This window comes from Sinocyclocheilus anshuiensis, unplaced genomic scaffold (genome assembly GCF_001515605.1).
Source record: "Sinocyclocheilus anshuiensis isolate Anshui unplaced genomic scaffold, SAMN03320099.WGS_v1.1 scaffold776, whole genome shotgun sequence".
In the NCBI taxonomy this organism is placed as follows: domain Eukaryota; kingdom Metazoa; phylum Chordata; class Actinopteri; order Cypriniformes; family Cyprinidae; genus Sinocyclocheilus; species Sinocyclocheilus anshuiensis.
Window position 1 is genome coordinate 1,161,741 of NW_015555808.1, and position 12,256 is coordinate 1,173,996.

Consider the following 12,256-nt stretch of genomic DNA (forward strand, 5'->3'; position numbering starts at 1 on the left):
AAGGGGGAGGGGTGGGCGCCCTGGAGGCTGGTGCAGGACTGGGACACGGGGAATACCTCCAGGGTGGATCAGGCAGTCCAGGGTGCCATGGCAGCACAGGGAGCTCAGGGGCCATGGTGGAGCAGGCAGTTCAGGAGGCCATGGCGGAGCAGACAGTTCAGAAGGCCGTGGCGGAGCAGGGAACTCAGGAGGCCATGGCGAAGCAGACAGTTCAGAAGGCCATGGCGGAGTAGGGAACTCAGGAGGTCATGGTGGAGCAGGGAGCCCAGGAAGCCGTGGCGGATCAGGAGACTCGGGAGGCCATGGCGGGACGGCCATGGCGCCTCGCCCCTCGGCCCGGTCATTACAGCTGCGAACTTAGGACGCCATGGCTGGGCGGCCTCCGTGGCCTTGGCCTCGCCACTCGGCCCGGCCACCACGGAAGGACTGGAACACTTTCTGTGCTAAACTCGGGGACTGAAGCCTTCTCTGGGCTAAACTTGGGGACTGGAGCCCTCTCTGTGCTAAACTTGGGGACTGGAACACTCTCTGGGCTAAACTCGGGTACAGGAGCCCTCACTGGGCTAGACTCGGGTACAGGAGCCCTCACTGGGCTAGACTCGGGTACAGGAGCCCTCACTGGGCTAGACTCGGGGACAGGAGCCCTCTCTGAAGAAAAAATAACTAAAAAATAAATTTTTTCATTAAATATATTATTCTTAAAATATATATTTTTATTTATTCTTACATTTTTACTTTTTAATCATTATTTTTATATTATAAATTGTATATACATATACACATGAATGTGATGCAATTTTATACTATTTAATATTTTTTAGTTGTTGTTTTTAGTAATTGTTGGATTTTTATATAATTTATAGAAATTATATTAATTAATTAAATTATTTTTCTTAAAGGTCCCCTGAAATGCTTAGAAACACGTTTCTCTATGTGTTGACGTCATTTTAACTGAAACAGGAAGACAGGGCGGCCCCGCCCCTTTTTAAAATAGCCAATAGCGTTCGTTTACTTCAGCGTCTATTTTATAGTGTAGGGGTTGGGCGCTTCGGATTCTAGAGAGCATTTGATTGGATAGAAAGTTTGATGAGAAGCTGAAGTACGATGTGACGTCAAGTGAGGAACTGCAAGCTTTGAATGCTTATATCTTCTAAATGCGAATTTTGTCACTGTTTTGGAGCACACTGCCTTATAGATAAACTTAAGACTAACATATGGATACTAACACCCAAAAAAACTTTTAATTTTGATTTCATGGGGACTTTAAATTCCTTATAAATTATTCTCATTATTATGTAGTATATATAGTATAGTATAGTATATAATTATATAGTATATAATTATTCTCTGTTATATTATGTATATTTATCCTTAAAATATTTAATCACATAAATGTTCTTGTTTGCATGTCATTTTTTTCACTCTTTTCAATGAATGATTTGAACCATGTAGGACTGAAGATTCATTAGTGAATCATTCTGAATTTGAATTATTAAAAAAAATCCTTATCAAGTATTTGCAAAGGTCATGTAAGTTCATATTCGTGATTTTATTTTTTTCACAAGATCTGCTTCCAAACGCCTGTCAATCTGGATCTGTGCTCTGAGGTCACACAGAGAGAGCCGAGTGCTTTGGATGCAACATGATGGAATGGGTTGAGGTGTAACCATACACTATAGCACTGAAATACAGCTAAGGTGAGTGCTGGCCATTAGAGAGCAGGAGCGTGGTGAGAGGGTAATAGAAAGCTCTGTAGCTCAGCGTGGGCAGTGGCTTGGTCACTCCTCTCACATTCAAAGGCAAAAGTGCAGCCACCGACCCAACCCTCAACTCTTGCCAGTCCTTATTGTAAGGCAAGCTACTTTTTTCCAGAATGACACACTGCAGATCAATAACACTACTCCACTCTATGCATATGCATTGCAAACCGGGCCTGAGAAACGTATGGTGGCTGATCTATGGTGTACTGTGCATAGTTTGCAGATTTTCTATATGCATATAGAACACCTGGATGACCTCATTTACTACAATGTGCAGTATGCAAACATACTGTACTGGAATACTGTATCCCTAATGCAATGTGTGCGACTTGTCCATTTCAAGTGTGACTAATAAACTGGTTCTCGTTTCATTGCTTTTTCACAGATTATTTGATTGGGCTAGAAAAAGTTTACAATGAAGCAGCTGTATGCAGTTTTGTATATTTTTCAGTTGACAAGTAAGTAAGTGGATAAGCTGTACATGTGCATTTGTTGCTGTCGTAAAGCAATCCACCCTTGTTGTGGAATTTGCTACCTGCTCACCAAACGTACAACAACAGACGTTTTGAGGGAAGTGTGAGAAAGAAACAGAAACCATTCGCCTTATTAAAAGTCAGTATACAGTGTCAACGGAATGATGTTGAAACTGATATTTCAAAGTAAAAACTTACATATAATTGCTTTAATTTGAAAAAGCTAAATAATCATTTAAAAAGAATGTAGAGTAGTGAGGTCATCTGCATGCTATTTTTACAGTCTGGGTTGTTGATTTGATATCAATTAGTAACAAAAGATTTGCATTATTTATTTTATTTTTTTTTATGGAAGACATTTTTAATAATTTTTAATAATATCCTAGGTTTTCAAGCTCAAAAAGGACCAAAAAAGCGCTAAACAAGTGGTCCATTCTACTTTTCAATGAATTAGTTGATCTGGTTCACAACACTGTTTTGTCAGTTGATACATATAGTGTGTGAGTCATATGGACCCATTGATCTATTATATAGATAAGTTCACCTTTATGATTCTTTTATGGTCACAGATTCACTGTCCTCACTCACTGCCATTATATTGAAAAGAAGAGCCAGAATCCCCCCCCCCCCCGCATATAAGAAATTATAAGTTATATAGGTTTGAAATGCCATGAGGGTGAGTAAATGATGATAGACTTTTCATTTTTGGATAAAATAACTTTTTAAAAAACATTATTCGAAGTCTTTTAGAATTATTACTACCCAAAAGTTTATCTTTTTATACTGATTGATATTGAATTAAGAGACTACATGGAATTTTTGCTCAGTGTATACTGTACGGTGTAAGAGAGTGTTGAGCGGTTGAAACAGATCAGCACTGACGGTCTGAATGTGAAAGTGATTTAATGAAGTCTGTTCTAATGCTTCTCTTCAGTCCACTTACACAGATTAGATTAGAGCTGTGGCCTCCACAGAAAGCCTCTCTTTCACTGTATTGTTCGAGTGCCATTTTAATTCTAAAATGAAAAGATTTACTGTGCCAAAAGAAGGTTTTCACTCTGTTTCACCTAGGATTATTATTTATTTTATTTTTTTTAAGTCACAGCCACGTTTCAGGAAGCCCTTCGTGAAACACACCACTGACTTTGGATGCAAACACATTTTATAGATATGATAAACTAAAAGGAGGATATAAAATGAAAGAAAATAGAGTCAGCATTAGACTGAACATTCTTTCATTCTTATTTGTTTATTTATGTAGGTCTGCCATCCGTCTGGCCGTATTGGCATGCCCTGCTGCCATGGCAACATACTCATACAGTACGTGCATGTTGAAGCTCCGGCATGGCTGCGCCCAGATGTTGAACTCAGTGACCTCCATTTATTCTAATCCATGCAATGGTTTTCCATGCCTCGGCCCATCTGTATCCCTGTCACATGTTAAAACGTCGCATTGACATATATTAATCCGGCCAGGTGTTGTTCCCCTCCCCTCCTAAAAAATCCACAATGCATAGGAATGAATGACCATCATTCGACCTTCCTTGATAAAATGACTTTCTGTCCATTCTGACCTTCCCTGTCTTTTTCCTGTCTTCCTGGTGCTCCTAAAGTGAAAGATAAAGGAATCAACCCAAAACTTAAGGGTTGAACTTAATGAGCTGCGTAGGAATAGAGCCACTATCCTCCTGGGAGTTTCTTCCCTACTGTGAGCTGCGTTGGGAAGAGCACATTATGAAATCCTTTTGACATTGTGTTGATTTATAAGGGCACTCTCTCCATTGTTTCCCCTGTGTCCTGCAGCTAAACACGATGTGAATGGTAACAGGACAGTGCCACCGTTCCCAGAGGGATTGCAGATGGTCTTATTTGGTAAGTGATCCGAGCTGAGAGAGGTATGTGTGTGTGCGTGTGTGTGTAATCGCGGCATGGGGGTAGATCCAGCTAAGGAGACCGGTGGTGGAAGGTAATTACCCCCCATGCACCCCTTCAAGAAGTGCAAAACCAAAACTGCAAAAGGACGAGGAAAATAAATGGGAGGGGTGTGCGATTAATTGTGGACTGCTGATTAGGATCTCTTTAATAAATTCATTTGTTCAGCTTCCCTTTTTTTCTTTATTTAGGCCTCAAACTGTGTAATTCATCATGGCAGACAGGAATTAAATGGCTGTTTTATCACAGGGCCTTGTATACAAATAAAATAATATTCAAAGTATGTATGCGCCTTTGCAATTCACAACCCCCCTCCCCCTGCTGAGAGCGATGAAAGGTAACTCTTACCTTTGACTCCAGGAAAATGTAGCTTTCTGACTGCTAGACAGCACGCACAGCACTCACCCTCATTTACTGAACATTGACATCCCCCATGTAAAAGCGTCATTTTATAGTCTTGGCGTTTTGGGCGTCCCAATGGACCTCTGTAATTGAGCTCCAGATTCTAGATTCTCCTTCATGCGCCTTATGCTCACTTTTCCACAGCAGCTTGTAAATCAGAAAAATCTGGTCAAGCCGACAGTCGTGTACGTATTTTTTTTTTTTAACAATTGAATTACTTTCTGCCCATGGGATGTTGTGGCAGATAACGATATACTAGTTACCCTCTAATTTATTTTTACTGTTATAGAGGGGAAAGTATTATTTGGTAATAAATGCTTACAGCGGGTGTTAGTTTTATGGTGGTTGATATGTTTTTATTGGCCCTGAGTAAATGCGCGATGGGTCTTTAGTTTTACGGGATTGTAAATTCATAGCTAAAAAACAGAGCTTTGAATTTTAGGGGTTGATTTAATACCAGTGGGAAGGTGCTAGAGGAGACTCGGTCCCAGCGGAGCACAAAAAACACTGCAAAGAGAATTTGGTGAGGAAAAGTCAGATAAACATTTAAACACTAGCATTCAAAAGTTTGGGGTTGGTAAGATTTTTTTAGTGTTTTGAAATAAGTCTCTTATGCTCACCAAGGCTTCATTTACTTGAATATTATTATTATTATATATATTTTAAGTTTTCTATTTTAATGTTATAAAATTTTTTTTTTTTTCTGTGATGGCAAAGCTGAATTTTCAGCAGGCATTACTCCAGTCTCCAGTGTCACATGATCCTTCAGAAATCATTCTAATATGCTGATTTGGTCCTTTATCCTTGATGCATTAAATGTAGTAATTTATTTTTAAAAAACCACCTTACTAACCCAAACTTTTAAATAGTAATGTACACTGCAGAATCTTAGTTACCGTAATTTTAAGGGGATAGTTCACTCCAAAATGAAAATTCAATGAATATTTAGTCACCCTCATGTCATTTCAATCCTGTATGCTGTTATTTGCCTGTTATTTTTTCCATGGTTACAATATTTCTATTTTTTCTGTGAAGTTCCAAAGCATAAAAAATATCAAAAAGCAAACTATGATTCATGCACTAAATTCCAAGGCTTCTAAAGCCATACAATAGATTTTTTTTTTTTTTAGGAATGGAAAGTCGTATGGACCACTTCTATATTTCTTTTGTGGTGTTGCTTTTGTCCCTTTGGAGCTTGACAGCCCCATGGTCACATTGAACTACTGTGCTATGGCAAAAACTGCAAAACAATTATTGGAAAAAACAAACAAACAAACAAACAGCATATATGTGGATAACTAAATAGTGACAAAAAAATTCATTTTCCTTTAACAAATCTCAAAAGAGACATCTTATTCAGTTGCTGTCTGATTAACAGCAATTGAATAAGTTGCTGTTTTGTGTTTTTGTGTTCAAACAGTTCTAGCAGTAGAGCATAGTGCTAGCAACTCCAAAGTCATGGGTTTGATTTTCCATGCAATGTAAACATGCAACGTACAAATTTCAATTTCCATAAAATGTGTACATGTACTATAAATATTCTCAGAATCAAGGCTGTCCTTGTCATTTCTGCCAATACTAGAAATATGATGTTTTTTTTTTTGTCTCAATTATGGATCAGTTATGGTCTGTGGCTATATAAAAGGAATATTTTTTTCTTTACTCTTTTTAACACAGGCATGGGTTGTTTCTGGGGAGCTGAGAGGAAGTTCTGGGTGCAAAAGGGGGTCTATTCCACTCAAGTGGGCTACTCTGGCGGTTACACCCCAAACCCCACCTATGAAGAGGTGTGCACAGGTATGTGATCCACCCTCAACTTTGAAAAAGTTGCAACCGTATTTGTTGTGGTGAAACTGAAACTGAGTAACTGAGTACCATTTCCAAGCTTTCAGTCACTTATTGTCTTCTCTTCTTCTTTGTTTGTGGAGCTCCAGCTACATAAAGAATATGCACACAATTTGAGCATCATAAACAATGCACAAACTGACAACTGTACTGGTGCTGACCAAGTTGAAATGTAAAATATAAATGCATAGCAGCAAATGATTTGGTAGGACAGACACAGAAATGTCTTATGTGACAGTCTAAAAACATGGTAGATAGAAAGAAAACTAGGATGCTTGAGAAATATCAAGAACTGAAGAAGGAATTAGAAAGAAGGAGGGAACTTAAAGCCAGGGTAAATCCAGTGGTGATAGGAGGTTCTTGGGACATTGACACTGCTGGAAGAAAGCAGGATATCTGTCTATCTATCTATCTATCTATCTATCTATCTATCTATCTATCTATCTGTCTGTCTGTCTGTCTGTCTGTCTGTCTGTCTATCTATCTATCTTATAGAAATGCTTTAATTGGAGAGCAGAAATCAGAATTCTGTACAGAATTCATACAGTAATTACAGTCTTGTTCTTTTTGTAACATCTGCAGGCATCCAGATTGCATTCATATATGCTTATATCTAAAATGATAATACATGTTGCTCATATAGCAATAATCTGGCAACTGGCTAATATACCAAGACAAAATAACACATGCTCATACTGTTGAGGTTTGCCCATCCAAAAATCAACATGAAGCTTCTACCCAAATGAAATAATCAAGATGGGCATTTTTGACATGGGTGGATTTGCCTTAGCTGTGCCGGATGTTGGCCTATTTTTATTTTTTAGATCCGAGCCTCTCCTTCCTTATCCTGGATTTAGGATTTAGAATATTAGGCTCCTTTAAAAAACAAGAGAGGAAAACAGAATATGAATGCAGTAATCCAAAATGGTGGCCAGAACATACAGTATACACAGCCATTAAAAAGTTGTTGTTGTTTTTTATTTTTTTATAAATTAATACATATATTCAGCAAGGATGCATTAAATTGATACAAAAAAATATTCTATTTCAAATAAATATTCATCAAAGAATCCTAAAAATATATGTATGATGGTTTACACATAAATATTAAGCAGCAGAACTGTTTTCAACATTGATAATAATAAATGTTTCTTGAGCAGCAAATCAGCATATTAGAATGATTTCTGAAGGATCATGTGACACTAAAGAATTTAGTAATGGCTGCTGAAAATTCAGCTTTGCTTCACAAGAATAAATTACATTTTAAAAATATAATTAAACAGAAAATAGATATTTTAAATAGTAATAATATTTCACAATATTGCTGTTTTTACTGTATTCAAACAGTAAAGTATAAATTATGTAAATGTACACACAATTAATTTTTTGTTACTTTGCAATTATATATTGCAAATAATTCTACATTCTGCCTCCTGACGTGTTTAGTCTAACAAAAGGAGAAGTTTTTCTCAGCTCAAACTTACTCTCGAGTTTTCCTTAGCTTAGAAGAGCATGACAGGCCTGGGCTTTGATCTCCCAAGCTTTCCCTGTATGCTGCTTTAGCGCAAGTTCAGTCACAACGATTTCCCATCAAATGAATTTGCTTTAATGGCCTCTCACAGAGTATGCTTAACCATTCCTTACTCCAAAGTTTGGACGACATAAACGCAAACTTGTTTCTCACTGCAGGGCATTTATATTTAAATTCCCTCTTTTTCTTAGAAACCGTACATTTTCAGAATCAAAGCCATTGTATAGCCGGGTGTGATGATTCAGCAGGTGGTCCTTCACTACAGGCAGAACTGGTATATACGGCATGGGGTGCTGAAAACTCAGAGGGAGCTGTCCATTGGGTGGTGCTGAAATGAATGCTGGTGCTGAAATGGTTGGCAACACTCTGTGCTCCATACAGGGTTTGAATGCTGACATCCTTTTGAAACAAGTAACAGGATTTTAGAAGAATTGGGAAGTTAAGACTGGTGTGCTCCTAGATATGATCTGTAATTGTGTGCAAATGCATAACTTAGTGAGTTGACCTAGTGAGTTGCATTGCTTCCTACATAGGCAGCTACCTTCTAAGACAGCATCTTTACTAAAATAAAACCCCATAAGTGACAAAACACAGTAAATAGGTAGAAACTCTGCACATCATACAAATAGTGCTCAGAATAGGAGTCTAAGAAGCTTTTTTCATTTAATAATTTTAAACTTTTTATCTATAAATTTTATTGTTGAATGAATTATATTTATGTCTCCAGTCTTTTTACTTTATCTGCCATCTTTAGTGTTTTGACAGTGCATTACGGTATTATTTTTATAATTATTTTTGCTGTGCATTCAGGGTGTGCCTGTGATGTCTTAAAATGTAGACAGCCTATTAGGTTTGGAAAAAATCATACGCATGATTGTAGTCATGTATGTGAGGGGGAAGGGAAACGCTATGATCCTATGAAGCTCTCTTCCTGTGTTAATCTCAGTCCTGTCTGCACAAGAGCATGTGTTAACAGGGGATTAAAGGGTACAGACATGTCCGCCAAGCAGAAACATGCACTAAAGATAAAGCCAACAACGCAAATAATCATAGAAAATAGCATCTTATGGGTCATTCTACAAAATGTGTGGTATTTGCGTCCAAGTTTATTGGTAAATCGCTTTTCACAATACATATTGCTTCAAAGTAGCTATATAGAAAATGCTTGTTTCGATTAGGAAGTGTTCTGTTATCAACCACGGATGAGTGTGTCAAAGTAATGTGTGTAAAAAATAAATAGACATTTTTCTTAATATATCTAGTTATTTATTTATTTTGATGTTTTCTTCTCAACTTCTCCTTGCTGTATTAGCAAGTGAGCACATTTTTATTGGAAAAAAAATTTATGTATTCTTTATCTCTATATATGTATGTATCATGGGTCTGTTTAATGTTTTTGAAGGAACGCTGCTTTTATTTAATCAGAAATACAGTAAAAACAGTAAATAACTGTTCTTTGTTTTACTATATTTTAAAATGTATGTTATTCATGTGATGGCTCCAGTCTTCAGTGTCACATGATCCTTCAAAAATCATTCTAATGCAGATTTGGTGCTTAAGAATAATTTCTTTTAATGTTTAAATTTTTTTTTCAGGATTCTTTAATGAATAGAAAGTTTATTTAAAATATATGTATATTTTTAATTTGAAAAAGTTTGCTGTCACTTTTGATCAATTTAATGCATCCTTGCTGAATTAATTACTATAAAAAAATCTTACTGACCCCTTTTGAACAGTAATGTGTGTGTGTGTGTGTGTGTGTGTATATATATATATATATATATATATATATAGTACCCGTTTTCTTTTTCTAAAACACTTGAAGTTGTGTGTCAACCCGTTTGAAGACATAATTATATCCTAATATATATTCACATATTAATTTAGCTTGAGTTAGCACAGTGCAATTTAAAATCTTATAAAAAATACTTTAAAATTCACCTTATAAACTAGAAAAGGCATCCGTTTCATAGAATGAAAAACCGAAGCAGCCCATAGTCTCTCTTTTCACCCATTTTGCAATGCATAATAAGAGCTGCACAAAGAGAGAACATGAGAGGATGGTGTGCTTGTGCCTTTGCAGTATCTCACATAACCTTTATCTCTGAATTTCAGTGTATTGTAGTTTTCACTTGTATTGATGGTCTGTAAAAGGCACTTCCCTTGACACCTACTTGCATCACATCTGTACCTTCGCTTAGATAGAACGCAGGTCTCAAGCTGCAGCAAATATGGCCGCCTGCGGTCGACCTTCAACTCGTCTAGAACGGCACAGTCTGGTGAGGGGGTGGGTGAGGGGATTGCACCAAAAAAATGGGGGTTGAGAAAAAGGATTTGAGCTGGGAGATGGGAAGAAAAAGAGGCGAGATGCTTCAAAGAGGAAATGAAGAAGGGAAGAAATCTGAGCAGAGTGAGAGGAAGAGAAATCGAGAGGGAGGGAGAAATGGATGAATGTAAAGAGAGGAGTGGGAAGTGTAGGAACAGGTTCAGTGGGTTCATTACTCTTCCAGAAGCCAACATGCATAACGCAGTTCGAGGATAATGCTGTGGGCTCTTATGCCTCCATTAGAACGCCATTGTCTTACCGCTGCATATGAACATTTGCATAAAATACTGACAAAATGTTACAACAAGTGCAGAAAATGTACGTTTTTGCTTTCTTTTGCTGTAGCAGTCATTTTATACTGCACATGTGTGTTTCTAAATCTGTTCTCTAAAAAAGATGATTAGAGATAAATGGGCACAGAAGATGTAGCCGCAGTATCCAATATTAACAAGTGCCAAATCTAAGTACTGTTGATTTAGGTAAATAAAAGGTTGGCCATTTTATAGGGAATTGCATGGTCTAAACTGAATTGTGACAATTGAACTTGACATGTAATTCCCATCTGCTAAAGAAAAATCATCACATATCCTTTAACAAAATGTTCCTCAAAGTTCACCATCTAGCAGTGAATTTTTTAAATTTGTTTTTATTTTTGTATTTTGCGATTTTCATGATGCTGTGAATGACATAATGACCTATGCTGTTTGTCTCAAATAAGGAAAAAAAACCCAGCTAAACTCTCTCTCTCTCTCTCTCTCTCACTCTCACTCTCTCTCTCTCTCTCTCTCTCTCTCTCTATATATATATATATATATATGCTAAAGACAGTTCCTTTTTATTTTAATTTATTATTTTATTTATTTATTTTTACTTTTTCTTATCTTTTCTTTAGTTAATTGGACTAAAATTAGGTTAGGTATATTAGGCATATATGGGTTTTATGTTGTGCTTGTAAACTAATCCATGGCATTATTTATGTAGTTCACAGACAACGAAAGTGTTTTACTACCTTTCAACTTGGGCCTATGTTTAATTTGGGGTGTATGCAGCGCTGTCGTCAGTGAGGGACTCCCGGGAACATTGTGACAAGCGGGCTACTAAATGCATTTTTACAATGCCGAGAGTATAGGCGTGAATTGAAGCGACAGCCCTGGGTGTATGGGCAATGGCACGGCTTTGGTTCTCCATATCTGAGCTCTGATAATGTTCCTACCCCTCTGCCGTCTTGCCTGGTAATGAAAATAACCCCACAGGTTAGTCCTTTATTACTTTTTTAATATCAAAGCAATATAGATTTACTGGAGATAACGTAGAGGACGCCCCCCCCATAAGACTGAAGCAGAGATTATTAAGCAGACTTCTTTGGTAATAAATTAATGATGGGAGATATGGAATTAGGACCTCTGTTTTTCAGTTTTGGGGTTCTAGTCACAGCTGGTTCATGTTCTGGGATTCATTTGCTCACAGTCCAAATATAGACTATAGACAAAGTTATAAAAAGCTTGACAATAATCGAGTTTTCTGGATTCAAATTAATATAAACAAACATATGGAGAAAAAACCCCAGATGAATTTAATTTGAGTAATTTTCACAAAAATGAGTGATTTAAAATATATACAGCACCATTTGAAAAATTTGGAACAACTTTTTAATGTTTTTGAAAAAAGGCTGTATTTATTTGATAAAAAATTCAGTTTATATAATTTATATTGTGTATTTATAGTATTATTGTGAAATATTAGAATGATTTAAAAAATGTTTTCTATTTTGATATATTTTTAAGAAACATTTCTTTTTATTATAAATGCTGAAAACACTTATGCTGCTTAATATTTTAATGGAAACCATGATACATTTTACATATTAGGATTCTTTGATGAATAGAAAATTGAAAAGAACATTTATTTGAAAAATAATTTTTTTTGTAACAATGAAAAAGTTTTTACTGTCGCTTTTGATCAATTTAATGTGTTGTTTCTGAATAAA

At 36.6% G+C, this 12,256-nt stretch overlaps 1 protein-coding gene across 1 annotated transcript in view; it reads left to right on the forward strand.

Annotated features, from left to right (window-relative positions):
• Positions 1 to 12,256, forward strand: part of LOC107675085 (mitochondrial peptide methionine sulfoxide reductase) — an 81,447-nt gene that overhangs the window by 40,940 nt on the left and 28,251 nt on the right. The window contains exons 2-3 of the mRNA XM_016469294.1: positions 4,037 to 4,105; positions 6,245 to 6,364. Of these exons, the coding sequence (XP_016324780.1) occupies positions 4,037 to 4,105; positions 6,245 to 6,364 (189 nt within the window). The remainder of the gene's footprint in view (positions 1 to 4,036; positions 4,106 to 6,244; positions 6,365 to 12,256) is intronic.